General features: G+C 41.9%; 1 protein-coding gene across 9 annotated transcripts in view; it reads right to left on the bottom strand.

The window, feature by feature from the left end:
* The window catches only part of HMOX2 (heme oxygenase 2), an 815,387-nt gene that overhangs the window by 720,418 nt on the left and 74,885 nt on the right, over window positions 1–20,084 (bottom strand). For all 9 annotated transcript variants that reach the window (XM_069210692.1, XM_069210685.1, XM_069210690.1 and 6 more), the window contains exon 2: window positions 12,496–12,526. Coding sequence is in view for 1 of the 9 variants with exons in the window: in XM_069210683.1 (XP_069066784.1) it covers window positions 12,496–12,526 (31 nt within the window). In the remaining 8 variants the exon portion in view is untranslated. The remainder of the gene's footprint in view (window positions 1–12,495; window positions 12,527–20,084) is intronic.

Consider the following 20,084-nt stretch of genomic DNA (forward strand, 5'->3'; position numbering starts at 1 on the left):
CTACCAGTCACGTTAGCTTACATAAGGGCCAAAATGATGCTAAACAAATTCCACTTGCTGGACGGTATAATGCATCTCCCGGTGTCAGACAAATGCACAGCTCACCGACTACGTTGATGTTGGATGAGCAGCCATAGCTGTGCGGAGGACGAAATAGAATGCAATTCTATCCACGGATTCCCAAGAACATTGCTGTCTTACCCATGAGACTGGCAACCACTTACCCGTATGTGGATCAAAACATCTCCTGTGATGTGGAAAAGATCTCCGACTCTGCCTACTGCTCGCCTCTACCAGAGGCTCGAACGCCGTGTAAGTGTGTGCAAAACAAAGGCGGGAAAGAAACATCCTCTTCCGGTCACATGACGTGTGGAGAGGAACATGGCAGCCATCTTGTAAAGACTGAAAATTTAATATCAACTTCGGAGAAGGCTATTTAGAATAAACTGACACTAGGTCCACAGTGGCAAAAAAAGGCTGACATTGAGGCCTAACCCCAAAATCTAATAACTGAGTTCCGAGCTGACATTGAGGCCTAACCCCAAAAACTAATAAATGAGTTCCGAAAGACTGCAGGACCAGCCCAAAATGCTGTAAGCGCACATTAATGAGGTGTCTTAAAGGGGAAAAAACTGTAGCCATAGTGAAATGTTCAAGTGTACAGGGAATAAAAGGCTTAGACTTGTAATAAAATAGAATAAATCATGTTAAGTGGTACAATCTGTACAAGACTAGGCTGGAGCTGGCAGTTACTTAGAAAAAATATCAAAGATTATGCAGGTACGTACATGCAGAAAGTGCAAGAAATTTCGCAAACTAAAATCAATTACAATAGTATACTATACTCGTATCAATGTGAACCACATTCCTGGGTGTGACTGAACCTGGGTTCTCCTTTATGAATGATCTGTTTCCCTTATATTACACAAAGATAAAAGAGAAATAAATGTATCAATTGTGTCAAGAACAATATTGTTTCAAGCACAATATTATTGCAAAGTCCATAACCATAAAAGCCATTGTTGGTTGCATCTACTCCCCTTATATTATATAAATTTATCTGCTACACACAACCTACATGTAGAACATTATGCATGGGTTTATACTGATATGCAGGTATTGACAATGTCCCATATTTGCGGCAAGGGACATATGACCTTAAATTATGGACCACATTTCAACCATACCGGTAGAGCCTTGAAGGGATGCCCCATATCTCTCGATCACCCTAGCCTCCATACTGTCTAGGACAGCAGAAACTGGCGACCCTCTGTTATTGGCTTGTGCTACTAAGAGTACCGACCACCACATATCATCTTCTGTATGAACAAAGTTTGTGAAGTGCTCTACGAGCAGAGCACCACTCACAGCACACCTAATCCTGGGATCTGTGTTGTAGTATGCGTGTCTTTACTGGTTGCATTGTCTGCCCCATATATACACACACCAGTGTACATGGGTATCTCACACAATATATCACATTTTTCGGTGTTGCAATTTGAAAATTTCAATTGACGGTGGATGGTCCTGCAGTCTATCCAAACTCGGTTAAGCCTCAGCCTTTTTTGCCAGGGTTGACCTATATTCTTTTTTTTTTTTTTAATTAGCCTGCTCCGACGTTGATATTACAGTTTCAGCCTTTACAAGATGGCCACTGTGTTCCTCTCCACACAAGTGATGTGACCGGGCAAGGACGTTTCTTTCCCGCATTTGTTTCACTGACACTCACACGGCAGTCGAGCCTCAGGTACAGGTGAGCAGCAGGCAGAGTCTGACATCTTTTTCGCACTGCAAGAGATTGTTTAATTTATATACGGGTAAGTGGTTGCCCATCTCAGGGGAAGACACGTTTTCTTACGAATCAGTGGATACAGTTACATTATTTTCCGTCCTTCGCAAAGCTACGCCCGCTCATCAACGGTGTCTGTGAGCTGTGCACATTTTAGACACCAAGGAGATTTATTTTGCGGTGCAGCATGTGGAATTAGCTTGGCGCCGCTCTGGCCCTCATGTAAGCTAACATGAGTGGTAGCACGGCAGGAGGTTAACGAGGAGTCCCAAAAGGACCATAGCAGCAGCGCGTGCCATGGTCCCTTCCGGCCAAAGCTTTCTCACAACTGTTACACGTAATGTGAAGATTCATAGCCTAATATCCTGGTATTATATGGGTTGGTCTCTGCTCCTGTCTTGTTAACCCCACCAGAGATTCTCCATTCCCTAGTGTGTGCTGAACTTTCTATGGTAGTCACACTTTGTGTGCACGGCAGTTCACTATTTACAATATTCTGCATGCCCTCACCAACAGTTGTCGAGGTGTAGGGGAAGGTGTTGCCCCGGGTTTCAGGACACTATAGCTGCCTGCCTCATATGGTACTGTTGGCACAAGACTGGATGTATGAGTTTGCTGTTTTGTTCTAGTTCTTGGATTGGCTGTGTCTAGTGTGGTTCTTTGGCAACTAGTCTCATTTTTTCAATCACACGGTGCTGTAGTGTTTGAGGCACCCAGTTATTTTTAACTATGTTTAAACTATGTGCATACACATAATTTACTTATTAGGTACTTCACTCTTCATCTGTCCTGAAGAGGCCCATATGAGACAAGGGCTGAAACATGTCAACACCTTTTTTAGAGCAGCTATATAAGTCAATGAGACATTCAGTGATATTGGAGACTTGCATTACAAAAAAAGGCAGTGGATGGGAGTATCCTCCTTGTTGTGTACCCAATGAACTACCTTCCATGTGGACAGTTGGTGAAATGAGTAACACGGTTACATGATGTTTACTTAGTTGGAAGACTGGAGTAAGATAGTAACATACACAAGTGTTTTTTAATCTAGCCAGTTGATTATTAAGTGTTTTTGATTTGTATCTTGTATGATATGTAGTTTTAAATGTAGCTGTCATTATTTCACATTTCAGGCATTAACACACTGCTTACATAATTGTGCTGTTGCAACTAATGGATTAAATGTATTTGCTTAAAAGTTCTAGCAATATAAGTGATTAATGTACTCACTGTTGTAGCAATACTTGCAGTATTCTCCCCCACAATATACCATGTCTATTGTATATTATGTTGATTCCTGGGTATAGCGGGATCACTAAGGCACACCCCCCAACAATGAGTCCTTTCTCTCTAGGGTGGCAGCCGAGAGAGAGCCATCTGCTTTATGTAAACATACGATGCAACAATTTGTCACGGTTGAAACGGTTATTGGGATGGAACCCTATTTGAATTTGGTGATGACCAGTTACCGCCGTAGGCTGCTAACTGACTTTAGATTGAACTTTTGTCATCAGCTGTTACTCCCTAAGGAGTGCTGGACTAAAGCACTGGAGTTACAAGCCTGTACTTGTGATAATACTTCCATTCCTGATACTTTACACATTCACATGATTTGCCCCATATTCAGTAGCTTACGCTATAGGTACATGCACCCATTACTGTTACCCCCTGAATTTTAGACAGATGAGACCTGTGCTTCTATTCCTACAATTGTTACAATCACTCAGGACATGTTATATGGTGTCTCATTTTCTCTCTAGTGTATTTCATGGGCGCTGAGTACTCTGAGATTTTTAGATTGTAGTAGCATGAATTCTAGTTAGTAACTTAGTATCAGCTTTTAGGCATGTTTGTGGCAGTCGAGTTCATCATGTTTGAGTTTATGCTTCTTATTGTGATTTTATGCAAATGTAAGCAGATCTTGAGGGCACCTTTTTCCATCTTGTCCGTTTTAAGGTTTTACTATACCGTATTGTATGCACTTTTATGATTTTAGGAGAAAAATCAGATAAAGTTTATATTGACTGAATGTGTATGTGTAGCATACATATGGTAGCTGAATTCTGTGTGTTGTATGAGTGAGTTCAGGGTCACTGGTCTCCACTCTGGATGCTACTGGTTTAATATGGCAACACACCAAATGAAAGGCGAGGAAAGCTTCCCCAGAGAGTGGATTTGTATTGCCTGCATTTTTCTGGCTATAGGGTGAAGGCACAGAAGTTAGGAGGATGGGGACAGGGTAACCTTTAGAAATTACACAAGTGTCTAGTGATTAGTTCTTGCTGCACTGGCATTTGGTAGATAATGGGTTGAAGGGTAGTACTCTTATCTGTTGCTCAAGATGAGGAAGATTCTAGGCTAGGCCTGCCCCGCCCCTTTCGCCAGTCTCTAAATCACTGCTTCAAGAAGGTTGAGGACTGCCAAATGTGTCCATGTTTTTGTCACTCCCGCTTGGACTCTATCCCCCCCCCAAAAAAAGGGAAGGGGAAATGAGAGGAAAGTACCAGAGGTGCCCGTCCTCCTTCTTGACTATCTCTAGAACATTAGCCTCCCCTACTCCGTATTTTGTACTGAACCTCCCTACAGGTAAGAAAAGGAAGCTCCTTTTCATTGTGTAACCCTCACCCACCAGGGTTATCCTTGGAGGCCTGCTTCAGAGTAGGGGCAGAGTATGTCACTACCAGTGGAAGACACAGGAGCACTGAATGGTAAATATCAAATGATGACTGAATAGGAGTTGGAGGGGTTGGTGTAAGTTAAAAATACCTGCCTGGTAGGAAAACTATTTTATTCTGCCCTCCAGTCAGTATGATTGAAAAGGGAAGATACACAGAAAGATAACCTGGTTGCAATGACCCGGGTTTCTTGCTAGCTCTAAATGTTTCATGCCACTCTTCCCCTTGGCTATCATCAGGACCAAGGATTTCTCTCCCCGATTCCATCCCTAATTTAAATTAGTGCCATGACTGCAGGATGTAGCCACTTCACACACACTGCATGCTCAAACAAACACACACCTACTTGGTGAAATGTTCTTTTGTACCTGTAGCATACAATGAGAGAAATGAGTCAACCTCAAACCAATGGCCCAATATTACAACACCTCTTACATTAAATAAGTGTGGGACTCTTGGCGAAGTTGCTTAAGAAAAACACCTGGAGGCGGTTACAGCCAGTGCAAAACATCATTGGGTATATCCAAAGGTGTGTCAAGTTAGCACTTCTATTTAAAATTGTGATAACTGTGCAATTACACACTCCGTTGGTTACACACGCTTAACAAGACAATACACACAGGCCAGACATTACTAACACTGAAAAACGTTACAAAATGTTAGATATTTGGTCGCTAGTTGGCAGAGGTATGCACCCTTTCTAAGTAGGGACCACAATCCTAGTCCGGGTAAATCAGATACACACACTAAAATTAACCAGTCCGGTTTAAATTAAGAGGCAATGTGCAACACTTAATTACAGTTACACAGTCTGTATGGTACTTGTTAAGGATTTTTGCAAACAAGTGTGTACAAGGTTGTCCCTCAAGCTTCTCCGTAGTCCATTAGATCACATAGAGCCTGCTTTAGAGTTTGGCGGATTACTCAGTCACAAACGTGACAGATATCCTGTCCGCCATTTTACAATTCCATTATGGCCTATAGAACTTGTTATACGGCAGACACGATATCGATCACTTTTGTGACAGAACAACCCCTCCACCAAACTTTAAATCAGGACCATAGGTTTGGTAAATTAAGGGGGCCACTGCTCAAGATCCACCAATGTTTGTTGATAATCTTGCTCACTTTTTCTGATGCTACATTGAACATAGTGATACAGACTGGCCTATCTTCCCTGTCTTTCTGTAGTCCATGGCCGAGTGCTTCCCTGTTGCTATTACGGGCTTGTTGCATTGCTTGGAGACAGGATCTTTGGTATTGCCACTTTCAGGATAAAAACACAAAATCCACATTGTTGCAGAAGCTGCAAACCAGGATAGGCCCGGAGACCCCAACTTGATTGACATCATTGTGAAAAAGTATGCTTGTTTGCTACCTGTACCTATCAAGGGAGTGAGATTATAACACAGTGGAGATGATAGAGAGGACACAGGGGAATCAGAAAGATAGGTGGCAGAGCTCGGTATATACAGGATACATCATTTACCAGTAAACATTTAGACTCTCTTAGGATGAAACAGTGAGGCAGATCATTGTAGGTACATGGTCCTAGACTCTGGAACACTCAGTCCAAACTACAGTTTTTTAGCCAGCTACAGGTGGTCCAGAAAATGTTTGGAAACCAAAGCACAAGGGTCATGATTGACCATCAGAACAGGTTACTCATTGAATGGACTCCCCTTCATTCTATTTGCTACATTTCTTTTTCCTGAGCCTTAAAGTGCTTTGAAGTAACAATAAAAAAAAAGACACTACGTTTTAAAGAAGTTCTTGATAACTGAGGGGAGACTGTGAACGTTGGATTGTAGCTTTGTAGGGTGCAAGGGCAACACAATCTTTCTTGATTCAGGTAAAGACACCCACAGCACAGGAGTGAACTCAAATCTTCAAGTGAGCAGAGAAAAGAGAACAATTGCAACTAAGTCTCACAACAGATGTGACTGATAAGAGGCAGGACAAAGGGAGGCCTAACCCAGACACCTGCCTAAGTAAGGTGAGAGGCGTCGGGGATCAAAATTCCTTTACGAATGAAGGAAATGTTATGGAAGACAATAAAGGATGAAGTGCAGGGATATGCCCATAACTGGCAGACCTTTGTGTGCATAACAAATAGGCTTTCAAACATTAGGAAGAAGACGTATAATGTATCCAAAAAATAAGATACCATAGTCCATATTACCTCATACACATAGCTCAAGTCAGACAATGCACATATCGATGGTGCAGATGGCACGTACAAGAACTGGTAAAGATCTCTGGCAACACACCTACCCTATACAAATATTAATCACACTCACTGATGATCTGTAACAAACAAATAGAATATAGACTGTGGCAGAATCTTTGATACTAGGTGTTAATTAACCCACACCAGACAGGGTTGCAAAATCATAGTAACCGCATTACCTGGCAGAGACTATCTAGCTGCAGATTCCTTACCTTTGAATTTCCTGGGGTCAGCTTGGAATCCAGAATTTTTTTACTGAGCAGTACCCTGCGCGCGCTGTCAGGTGGCATTGCTCGGCTCTGCGTGGCATCCTTGGAGCTGTCTGTGACATCACAGTCACCTATAAAGGCACCACCCCAGCACGCATATGTCAGTTCTTTTACCTACAACTTCCACGCCAGAAGTGCAGTCATGGATGGGACTAACAGTTCGCCGGTGCAAAACTAGGGCCCTAAAAGGGATAAACTCTAACCCTACTAGACATATCCACAGAGCGCGGAGGCATGGGTGGGTGTAAAGAATCTGCAGCTAGATAGAGTCTCTAGCAGATAATGCGTTACCAAAGGTAAGTAACTTGTTCATCTGACAGAGACTTCCAGCTGCAGGTTCCTTACCTCTGAATAGATACCCAAGCCATAACCTCCTGGCGGTAGGCTGTGGATACCTCTACTTACACTAAAAAGTCCTGTAGGACCGAGTGGGCAAAGTGTCAGTCTCTTCGTACCCAATTGTCCAGGCAGTAATGTTTTGCAAACGTGTGAAAAGATGCCCACTTTGCTGCCTGACAAATATCCAGGGCTGGAACACCCAGAGCTAGCCCAGTGGTAGCAGCTTTGCCCCTGGGAGAATGAGCTCTCAAGAGGCTGCTTCTTGGCTAATGTGTAGCAGATCTGGATACAGAGAACGACCCATCGCAAAATGGTTCTCTTCTTCACTGCCCGACCCATCTTTGCTCCCATGTTCCCCACAAAGAGTTGGTCATCCACCCGGAAATCTTTTGTGTGGTCAAGGTAGAACGACAACGCTCTTTTTGGCTCCAGCCGGTGGAGTCGCTCCTCTTTCTTAGAGGGATCCGGTGGAACAAAGAAAGTGGGCAGGGTGATATTCTGACCCAAATGGAATGGGGTCACCACCTTAGGGAGGAAAGAGGCACGTGTTCTTAGAACCACCTTGACTGGGAACATGGTGAGATACGGTGGCTTGGATGAAAGAGCTTGCATCCCACTCACCCTCCTGTCAGAAGTTATTGCCTCTAAGAAAGCTGTTTTGATGCTGAGCAGCCAAAGGGGACAGTTGTGTAAGGGCTCAAAAGGAGCCCACATAAGAAATGTGAGGACCAGATTTAAATCCCATTGGTGCATAACATAGGGCGTAGGAGTAAACATATGTACAAGCCCTTTGAGGAACCTATGTACAATGGGAGATTTGAAAAGTGAAGGCTGATCAGGTAGCCGAAGAAATGCAGAAAAGGCAGAAAGATAGCCCTTGAGAGTAACCAAGGCAGAACCTTGCTGGTATAAAGAGAAGAATAACAGAAAGAGAATCAATAGACTTTTCGGTACAATAATATACAAAGCGTTTCCAAAGGCAGGCGTATATCGTTTTAGTGGAGGGATGCCTGGCTGCCAAAATAACTTTACACACTTCGGGAGGAAGGTCAAAAGCCATCAACTGGTGCTGCTCAATCTCCACTCACTTGGATGCAGAGTTAGGTTCAGGTGGAGAACCTTCCCCTGCTGCTGTGACAGAAGATCCTCCAGAAGAGGCAACCTGATTGGAGGATTGATGCTCATTTTCAGAAGTTCAGGATACCAAACTCTCCTTGCCCAATCCGGAGTCACTAGAATTACATGGCCACGGTCGTTCTTGATCTTCTTGAGAACTATGGTCATAAGTGGTATGGGGGGAAAGGCATACAGGAAGCTCGAATTCCAATCGCAACGAAAAGATTCACAGAGCAATTGCTGCCTTGGAAACTCCAACTCGCAATACTGCTTACATTGAGCGTTCTCTGAGGAGGCGAACAGATCTAACCAAGGCTCTCCTCACTGCTGAAAAAGTCCTTGCGCCACCTCCAAGAGGAGATACCATTCGTGATCCGCTAGGCACCGACGGCTGAGTTTGTCCGCCCTGGAGTCAGAGAACCTGCCAGGTGTTGAACCACCAGGTTAATGCCCTGCTGTTCCAGCCATGTCCAGAGACGGAGCCTCTTGACAAAGGGTCCACGAACCCACACCGCCCTGCTTGTTGCAGTACCACATTGCAGTGGTGTTGTCTGTGAACACCTGCACTACCTTCCCTTTCACAACAGGAAGAAATGCTTTCAATGCCAGCTGGATCGCCCGGAGCGCCAATAAGTTGATATGGAGTCCTTATTCCGCCAGAGACCAGAGGACTCTGATCTCCGCCCCTCCCAGATGGCCTCCCTATCCCAGAAGTAACGCATCTGCGACTACTGTGATAATTGGTAGGTGAAGGGAGAGTCTGCCCCTGACCCAACTGCAGTTCACTAACCACCACTGCAGGTCCTTTATAGATCCCTCCAAGATCTGAGCCGTGTCGGTAAGATTCCCCTGATGCTGCGCCCAGTGGAACTTCAGGTCCCACTGCAGAGCCCTCATATGCCATCTGGCATGTTTGACTAACAGGATGCCAGAGATCATGAATCCCAAAAGCCTCAGTCTGTCTCACCGAAATCCAGGAGAGGCGCCGAAATATCAGTTTCATAACCTGAATATCTGGGCTCGCTGCTTGGGAGGATAAGCCCGAAACTGCACTGTGTCCAGAACGGCTATGATGAAAGGAAGCTTCTGAGAGGGAGTCAGGTGTGACTTTGACACATTTATAGTAAACTCCAGCGAAGGCAGTTGGTTCCCCATCGTTTGAAGGTGACTGACGAGAGCCTGGGGCGTGGGAGCCTTCAATAGCCAGTCGTCAAGGTAGGAGGAAGACTGAAACCCCGAACCTGCACAGTTGAGCTGCTACCACCACCATCACTTTGGTGAACACCTGAGGGGCAGTGGTGAGACCGAAAGGAAGCACGGTAAACTGAAAGTGCTTGTGGCCCACCTTGAACCTCAAGTAGCGCCTGTGGGCAGGCAGGATGGAGATGTGAAAATACGCATTTTGCAAATCCAACGCTACCATCCAGTCTTCTTGGTCTAGGGCAGACAAGACCTGAGCATCTTGAATTTCTCCTTTGTGAGGAAGAGATTGACGTCCCCTAAATCCAAGATAGGGCCCTGGTTAGTTTTTGGAATCAGAAAGTAGTGGGAATAACAACCACTGCTTACTTATGAAATCTGGACAATTTCTATGGCTGCCTTGGCCAAGAGAGCAGCAACTTTCTTGCGGAGCAAGATCTAATGATCCTCCATCAGCCGTTCTTTTAATGGAGGCATAAAGGGAGAGAAAGACTGGAAGCGGAGGGAATATCCTTTCTGTATGATCTGCAAGACCCATTGGTCCGATGTTATGGACCGCCAGTGAGAGAGATGAAATTGAATCCTCCCTCCAACTGGACAAGCAGGGTCTTGCAGAGCAATACTAGGAGGACTTGTGTGCTGTGGAAGAGAGGGGCTTGGCAGTGGCCGACCTCTAGACAGACCCTCTGGGTCTGAAGGTACCACAACCTCATCCTCACACTGGATGCTGAGATGATGGAGGAAGGTGGCTGACTTGTGGGTGGCGTGGTACCACACCCCTTCTGAAGTCTCAAAAGGGGCGAAAGGTAGACTGCTGGTGAGCAAGCGCGGAGAGTACCAAATATCTGGCCGTAGCTTGAGAGTCCTTAAAACGATCAAGCGCTGAGTCTGCCTTCTCTCCAAATAGGCGCGAGCCATCATCCATAAGATTTGTCTGGACATCCCCCGAAAAGCCAGACATAAGAGTCAGACGTGGCGTCGAAGGGACACTGTCGATGAAATCACCCTACCCAGAGAGTCAGTTGTGTCCAAACCACACTGTATCGTAAACTTGGCTGCATCTCTCCCATCTTTTACAGCTTGTGTGACAGTGTCCCGCACGCGCTCCAGGAACTGGGGCAGTAAGTGTGCCACCATATCCCACAAAGTATGGGGAAAACGGCCCAATAGGCGTAAGGTGTTTACGGATCTGAATGTCAGGCTAGAGGATGAAAAATTTTCTTTCCAAGCTGATCCAGCCTCTTGGATTCCCTATCCGGGTGAGCAGAAAGGAAGGCACCATGGGAAGTGGAGGCCTGGACTACCAAGCTCTCCGGTGTGGGGTGTTGGGTAAGAAAACTAGGATCATTTGGAGGTGGTCTATGGCGGAGGCCAACAGTCCTATTAACAAGAGCCCCTGTGCTGTGTTTGGACCACGTCCCCAGCAGGACATCAGTGAGTGCTTCATTGAATGGTAACATTGGCTCCGATGTGGAAACCCCCGGCTGAAGCACCTCAGTCAGGAGGTTGGTTCTGACTGGCACCTTAATAAATCTAGGTCCAAGACATCAGCAGCCCTATGAATCACCATACCATATGAAGCTCCCTCCTCTGTAGCCACAGTAGGAGGTGAGAGCATGGCAGTATCTGGAGAAGTGTCCAGTCCACTGGCTTCCCCTAGTTCCCCATACTATAAAGGGTCACAAAGCCCCTCCCATTCCTCCCCTATACCTGGCTGTTCTAGAAAAGCCTCAGGTACTGATCCGGTCCCTGCTGGTGACCAAGTCGGAATAGACGTTGTACGTCGTCATTCCAGATCATCTGGGATAAGGATGGGGCTTGCTCCACCGGTGGGTGCCAGTGGAGCGTTGACATCAAGCGCATTGCTGGAGGAGGCTGACTTTATGAACTCGGCATCTCCCATGATCTGGTATCGGACCCTGGAGTCCCCAATGGCGCAGAGGCCGAAAATCATTGGCGTCAAACCCAATGGGGCCCCTGCCGGGCCGGAAGGCACACCAACAGAGGCAGCCCGCTCAAATACGAGGCGCATGGCATCGTAAAACTCTTTGAGCTGTGCGAGGGTTGCTCTGGCTCCTGGAAAGGCTCGAAGTCTGCCCTGACATCAGTTCTGCAGAATTGTGCCTGGAATGTCGATGTGCCTGAGATGCCTCATCAGCTGACAGGCATGGTGAAGTCGAATTCCACTTGGACTTCTTCTTCTTGTGCCTCTTCCCGAGTGCCCAGAAGACCTCGAGTGAGTAACTGTAACCTCCTCCTCGATCGGGACCGTGTCCTCCTAGAAGTCACGCCAACCGTAGACGACTGCTGGGCCGTCATGAGCTCCAGAGACCGCTCTCTCAAAGCTTTCAGGGCCATGGCCCGGCAGTCGGAACACAACTGAGTTGTGGTCTATGTCGAGGGACCAGAGACATACCTGATAGGAGTCCGTCACCAAAATAGCGCGATGGCAGGCACTACATGGCTTGAACCCAGTCTTCCTCGATGTCATCCTGCAAAAGACTTCAAAAGACTCAACAAAAAGGTCGAAAAAGGCCTGCCATAAAAGACAGAGTAGCTCGAATCTGGACCTGTGCTTAACCGGCGATGAAGGAAGAGAACTGATGTACGGGCGCTGGTGCAGTGCATTTATAAGGGGACTGTGACGTCACAGACCGCTCCAGCAATGCTGCCGCCACGCAAAGCCGAGTGATGCCACCCGACGGCGCATGCAGGGTACTGCATAGCAAAAAATTCCAGATTCCAAACTGACACCAGGAAATTCAAAGGTAAGTTATCTGCAGCCAGAAGTCTCTATCAGATACACTTTACACCAAAACAAAATTACACATAATTAAACATAAGTAACTCATTGCAGGTTGAATATCAGTAACTCACCTGTAGGTAGAAGAGAAAAGGGAAACTGAACCTGCAAAAAAACAATCATGCATTAGTAACTGTTGTCTGTAGTTCAGAAAGAAAGTAGTGCGTAATCGAGAGGGTGGAAAGTTGGAGTTAGAAAAGTTTAAGCAGGTAGTACTGTCATTTTGATTTTTAATTTGATTTTTAAAGTAAGTGGCAGATTAGTTTGAATACATATTAAATAAATGTATTTTTATTCCATTTCTAAAGACTAGCTTCAGAAAGGGACTCATTTCAATGCAGAAAGAATTCCAGAAAGTGGTTGCAGAGCCTAAGGAAAACAGTTTTACAGCTTGAGATGTTCAGATTTATTTTATTCAGTTTCTTTTATTTCCAGCAGCAGCGACTTTTCATTTCTAGAGTCTGACTTGCCAGATATTGTTGGTAAAATACAGAGGTGTAATTAGGTGGATGACTCTGAAAGCTATATAGTCAATTTATTTACACTCATTATTATTTATTCTGAGGTACAATAATAAACAAAATATCCTAATCACAGATAGTCATATATTGCACAGATTACATTGAGCTAAATTTTTCAGGTAAATTTTACACAGCGTATTAGTACTGAATTAATTTTTAGCTAATAAATATAAAGTGCTTAACTGAAAAATAGCAATACTGTATCTGTTATAGATACAAATTGATCCTAGTCTGAGAAAATTTGAGGTAGAAGATCGAATGGTAAATTCACAAGTTTTCTAACACTATTAAGGTTTCTAGTCTAAAACAAAATTACAATAGAAATAAAGACAATGAATTTTCTACACTTTAGTAATAGCTACAACTGCACTAGCGACAAAAATCTAGACTGGTGTTCTACCATCTCAATGCTACGCCCCCTCATTTGGAAAAGCATAACTATAATAGAATTTCTTGAAATTTGAATCTACAATTGATATTCTAGATAATGGTAAATTGACAACCAAAAGAATCTATTGCTCCCTGGGTAACCAATGGAAATCTTCATACCAGATGTTAACCTTGAAGTTGGGCGAAGTTATCACTCTGATGACAAAGAGGCAGGCACCTGAAATTCCCGAAAGTAAGCATTCCCACCACCCAGGCGTGAGATTATTAAAGCATGTGCTATTGATTTTAGATGAGTTAACATAAGAAAATATATATATATTTTTTTTTTTTACACAAATGAGGGCAGAAGTGTACAGCTTTTGCCTAGTTATATGAGGCTCAAGTCAAACTGTGTGCTATCCAAAGTGAAGCCAAGGAATTTTAGTTTTGAGATGCTGAAGGGGGCAAAGAAACCTTCCATCATTTTTCTACTGAGTGGAACAGGGTAAAAGTTTCCTTCTAATCTAATGGAGAACACAATGAATTTAGGCTGTTGTGGGTTCAGCATTAGTGAGTAGTCTTGCGTCCAAATACGTGGTTGATGTAGACAAGTTAGAACGTTTTGCAGTGATGAGGTCTTTAGATAAAGTTGTGCCGTATATGTACCAATGCACTTTGCCCAACCTCTTCTAATTTCTGCTAAATGTGCATTCAAGGTCTCTACGTATAAGCTGAAAACAAAGAGGCAGGAGATTGATGCTTGACGAACTCTGTCACACAAGGCTGATCTAAGATATGGTTGTCTATATCCACTATATATTTCAGATATTTTGGAAATGTGCTGATGAGCTTCCTCTGTTCATCTGTGTCAAATACTGCAGATAGGATGAGATGACACATTCTTATCTTCGTCCAGTAACCAATTAATGTCATCTAGTATTTTCAAAGTTATTTCTGAGCTGTAGCCCCTACCTAAACCAGACTGGTGTACTGCCAGCAAAATAATTCATTTAACTGACATTTTAAAAAAAATGGAGAATATGATACACTGCTTTACCATTAGAAAAAACCTCAAGTAAATAAAACACATTTTACAAATACATATTGGCATTCATCCTTTTAATTAAAGTTTTCTTTATAAAGGGCACTTGTACCCTAGAATCATAAATGGGGGTGCGGTGTAGCCTGCACCAGAGCATGATGGCCACCTGAGACAGGAGCTCTGCGACCACACTGCAGGAACCAGAGCTTGGCAGCACTCCTGTGCACCAAGTGCCTGGGCCCACTCCTTTCATCAGGAAGGTCCTGGTGCTTGTTTAAAAAACCTGTTTGACTGTAGTGAGAGGTCTGAGAACTTCTTCTGTTGAGGCCTGGTTCACACACTTGACCCTGGAGTTTCTCTAGATGGCCGCTACCATCTCCTGTAAATGCAGAGCAATATTGACTGCAGCACACAGCTTTGCACCCAGGGTGTGCTTATTGTGGAATAGAAACAAACCTATGGAAGCACCTCAATGCCCAGAAGTGAGGAAGGTGAGACTTAACCGCATATGTGCAACAGGTTCCGGAAGGTAGCAGCTTGTTACTATCAATACTCGTCATGACATGCAACTTATGAGCATCATTCAGCTCAGTGTTTAGTGTCAAATACCCAATGTCTGATGCAATGCACAACTGTGACCCCCATCACCACATCATAGCCACATTTCCTCATCATGGCAAATGATGGTCCGATTCTTGCTGGTTGTTTCGATATACAAAGTGAAACTATGTAACAGCTTGACATACAAAACCTATACCCATTCTTGGTGCTGCTTCTTAGGAAAACAACACAATGGCATAACTGGTACTGCACGGATTCTAGACTGAGGCTGATCTAATTCCTCCTGGTTATGCTGTACGGCAAAGAAAGTTCTGGCAGCTCGCTGTACAGAGCCATACCCCCCTTCAGGTGCTGTTTCTTCGGCACAAAGCACACTTACATGAGTACTATTCTCTGTATTTCTCTTGAGTTAGAAGAAAAAAACAATAATATTTGTGATCCATTTCCAAGATTCACTTGTCTGAAGGTGTAAGCTGTGGGGCTTCTGATCACACTTTAACATTTTAACCACCTTCCCTCTCATAATGGTTGAGGTTTGACTGAAAAAGACTAAAGGACCACCAAGACACCAAGGACACTAATTTCAGCCATAAACGATCTAGGGCGGAATTCCTAATCCCCAATTTGCCTGTTAAACAGAAACAGCACTCAACGACGAACATACATCTTATCTTGCAACATTTGCATGTTCTACATGATTTAGCACAAGACACCAAGTTCAATATGGACAAGATGCAAGGCCTTAAACAAGACTTTAAAGACATACTGGGAAGAATCCCCCAAGCTGAAATGAGAATGAGCGTCCAGGAGAACAGTAATGGCTCACATAAAATACAGCCAACAGAGATGCTGCATCAGAACAAGACTTTGTCCAGAGAAGTATCAGTACTCGAAGATCAGAATCGTAGGGGCAATCTAAGACTGTATGGGCTACCAGGAGAGGTGAAACACAAGTGGCCAATTCCTGCAATGTATTTCTGCAAGCCTGTTTTTTTCAAGCAAATATATCCTTTAGCCAGCAATTTTAAGTTGAAGGAACTCTTAGGCTACAATCTAGCAGATTTTCTAAATGCATCCGTTGGCTCATCAAGAGTAATGATTTTTTAGACCTTTGGGGTACCATCATACCAAAATGAAACTAGCCCACATACCGTCAGAGCAACATATCCAATGGGATGGAGCTAATATTAGAATCATACAAGAATACTCCAAGGAGACGTGATGAAGTACAAATGCTTCCTGGCTCTACAACAGACCCTGACGTACCTAGCTATCCCCTTCTAATTTATGAGCCCAGCTAAGTTCAAAATAACCCACAAAGGGACAGTTCTGATCTTTGCAGAACCTCTGGACTTACAGAAGTATAGCTCTTCCTCAATCTCAATAGATGTGGAATCTTGATTTCATAATAATGACTTAATGACTTGCAGAACTCTCCAATATTCTCTCTTGGTATGGATTTTGCTATCAACATGAATCTTACCTGGATATCTTGTTGTAAGACTTGGCTTTTCTCTTCTTGTGGCACGTCTGGGGACTCTTGGGGGTGGGGTTTTCCTTTCCTATACCGCATGTACCAAGATCTTTGCTCATTCTTATGAAGGTTCACAAATGCTTTCAGGTAATATATATATATATTTGTAAAAGCAAAGCGGCTCTGTTCAAAAAGGCGCCGCGCTCAAAGTACCGGTGCCACTGCTATGGGTGAGCCGAACCCATGAAAATATTTTATCAACCAAGGATTAACAGTGCACTCCATCAAAGGCAAATAAGCCTTATTTTATTGTAAGACTGGAAACACAGGAACAACGCGTTTCGACCAGAAGGTCTTTTTCGAGTTCAAACATCCTGTCACTATTTTGGATCCTATTTATAGTAACACACTTATTACCATAACAATGCATACTGGGAGTTGTAGTTCTATTAAATATAGACTAAGTAAACAATATTAATCAGTCTAATAAATTTAGATTCAATTAAAATAAATTATCATGAAGTTAAGCAAACCAAGATCACAAACAATACAAAAAATACAGGATTAATCCAATTTCGAATATAAACAGATAAATGTCATATCATATAAATATCAAGTTCATTTCATATACCCCAACCAACTTCACTATCATATTCCTAATTCAAGTCACAGATCTTAATTTTTTTTTTATTTAACTCACAATTTACAGGATGAGGACTATACCGAAACGGAAGTTTTGCAACAATTAGACATCAATACAAATGCCATAAATCATCTGGTCTGAAAGAAAAATCAAAGTTTTGTCCTGTATTATCACCAGGCAATAAAATAGATCTGTACTCAGAATTGATTCTAGAAGGCTTGGAACGTCTACAAAACAAAAGATTAATAAGGCATACAGAGAATTTGACAAAGAATGAACGATTGGCATTAAAAAGTATGATGGAAAATAATCATATTGTAATAAAACCAGCAGACAAAGGAGGAAATGTTGTCATCCTAAATACATCCGACTATGTGCAGAGGCTTTTAGGCAATTGAATAATTCAGCTGAGTATAAGAAATTGATAAAAAAAATCCTATCAAGAATATGACCCTTCTCTTACATACTAAATTAGATAACTGGCACCCACAATTGTTACTTTGATCGTGAGGAATATATGTATCTGAAAAAAGAAAATCCAACTTTACCTACTATTTACTTTTTGCCGAAAATTCATAAATCACTGACATCGCCACCAGGAAGACCAATAGTGTCGGCATGTGACTCATTGTTTGAAAGAGTTTCGAACTATGTAGATGTCTATTTAGCTCCTATTGTGAAGTCATTGAGCTCATACATTAAGGACTCTGGAGATCTTCTAAAAATTCTATTAGATCTGGACTAGCACCAAAGTTATTTACTGGTCACAATAGATGTAGTCTCTCTCTATACATCTATCAATCATAAAATTGGTTTAAATGCCTGTGAAACATTTCAGAGTTAGAACATTCAAAAATGCTGCTAGAGATGATTGATATGTGTTTAAGAAATAATATTTTCATTTTTAATCATGAGATTTTTCACCAATTATGTGGCACTGCCTTGGGCATTTCATTTTCTACAAACTATGCCAACTTAGTAATGGGTTGGTGGGAAAGAGAGATAGCTTGGGGAAAAAACAAGGATGAATTTGCTGAGAAAGCATTACTTTGGGTCCGCTATATAGATGATCTTTTTATAATTTGGAATGGATCAAAGGATGAATTTATGCAATATTTCAATATTCTAAATGATAATGAAGTGGGTCTCAAATTCACTTGCGAAACTAGTAAAACATCGATTAATTCTTTGGATATCACTATTTACATTGAAAACAATAAAATTGAAACAACAGTGTTTCGAAAAGAGACTGCATGCAATAGGATACTACATGGTAAAAGCTTTCATCCTAAATCTTTGATTAATAGTATTCCTTTGGGTGAATTTATTAGAATGAGGAGAAATTGTTCAAATGAAAAAGATCTATTACTCAAATGTGATGAAACGTATGAAAGATTTGAGACTCGAGGATATAATGAGAAGATCCTCAAGAATAATTTAAATGCAATTCAGTCCAAAAAACGAGAGGATTTTTTGTTTAACAAAAGAGATAGAAATTCAAAGGAAACAGTTAGGATGATTATGAAATATACTAAAGAAAGCACTCTTATAAAGAACATTTTGTTCAAACACTGGAAGATAATCAGTAGGGACCCAGACTTGGGACCTTTAGTTGGCCCCAAGCCGTTGTTCTCATACAAGAAGGCACCAAGCATTAAGGATATGGTAGTAAAAAGTCATTTTGTCTTAGAAAAAGATCGGAACTGGCTACAGATGGAGCAAAAGGGATTCTTTAAATGTAATCACTGCAAGGCTTGTAAAATAGGGCAATCATTGAAAAAAGTTAAATTCTTAAATGGACAAGAATTTATTATCAAGCACAAGATTACATGTGACACTAAATTTGTATTCTACATCATAGAATGTCATTGAGGCCTCAAATATATTGGCAGCACAATTTGTGCATTAAAGAAAAGAATCCTTGAACATATCAGAGCCATTACTCACAAAGATTATGCATATGCAACAGCCAGACATTTACAGAGACATACACAAAACGATTGGAAAACTCTAAGATATTATGGTATTGACCACATCCCAGAGCACGAAAGGGGAGGTGCTAGAGTTAAAAAAAATAAGGCAACTTGAATTGAGGTATATAATACAGATGAAAACGAGGGCCCCTTTTGGGATGAACAATGATGAGGAACTTTATGTTCACTTGTAGGTTTGGAACTCCTACACATCTTAGATTTTTATTTATTTTGAGAGGTTAAAAAAATTTAATCACGACTACTGTAGCAATTTTCTTGACCACCTTTATGAGCATGTGTAACAGTCATCTTATTAATTGTTTTGAAAATGAAAATGATATAGTCTTGTTATATTTGATATATATATATATATATATATATATATAAACAAAAAGTATTTGGACAAGATTGATTTACATGCTACAGAGGTATTAATATTTTCATATTTATTTTTATTTACACGTATTTGATATATATATATAATTTGTTTAAATTTAACAATGATATTATTTGTAGAGAAAATCATTTGAGTATTTTGGGAATAATATTGTGAGAATTAGGAGTATGATAGTGAAGTTGGTTGGGGTATATGAAATGAACTTGATATTTATATGATATCTGACACTTATCTGTTTATATTCGAAATTGGATTAATCCTGTATTTTTTGTATTATTTTTTGTATTGTTTGTGATCTTGGTTTGCTTAACTTCATGATAATTTATTTTAATTGAATTTAAATTTATTAGACTGATTAATATTGTTTACTTAGTCTATATTTAATAGAACTACAACTCCCAGTATGCATTGTTATGGTAATAAGTGTGTTACTATAAATAGGATCCGAAATAGTGACAGGATGTTTGAACTCGAAAAAGTCCTTCTGGTCGAAACGCGTTGTTCCTGTGTTTCCAGTCTTACAATAAAATAAGGCTTATTTACCTTTGATGGAGTGCACTGCTAATCCTTGGTCGAAAAAATATTGTGTATATATATATATATATATATACATACATATATATATATATATATATATATATATATACATACATATATACACACACACATACGCAAGGTTTGGC

Source organism: Pleurodeles waltl, chromosome 10, assembly GCF_031143425.1.
Source record: "Pleurodeles waltl isolate 20211129_DDA chromosome 10, aPleWal1.hap1.20221129, whole genome shotgun sequence".
NCBI classification, from domain to species: Eukaryota; Metazoa; Chordata; class Amphibia; order Caudata; family Salamandridae; genus Pleurodeles; species Pleurodeles waltl.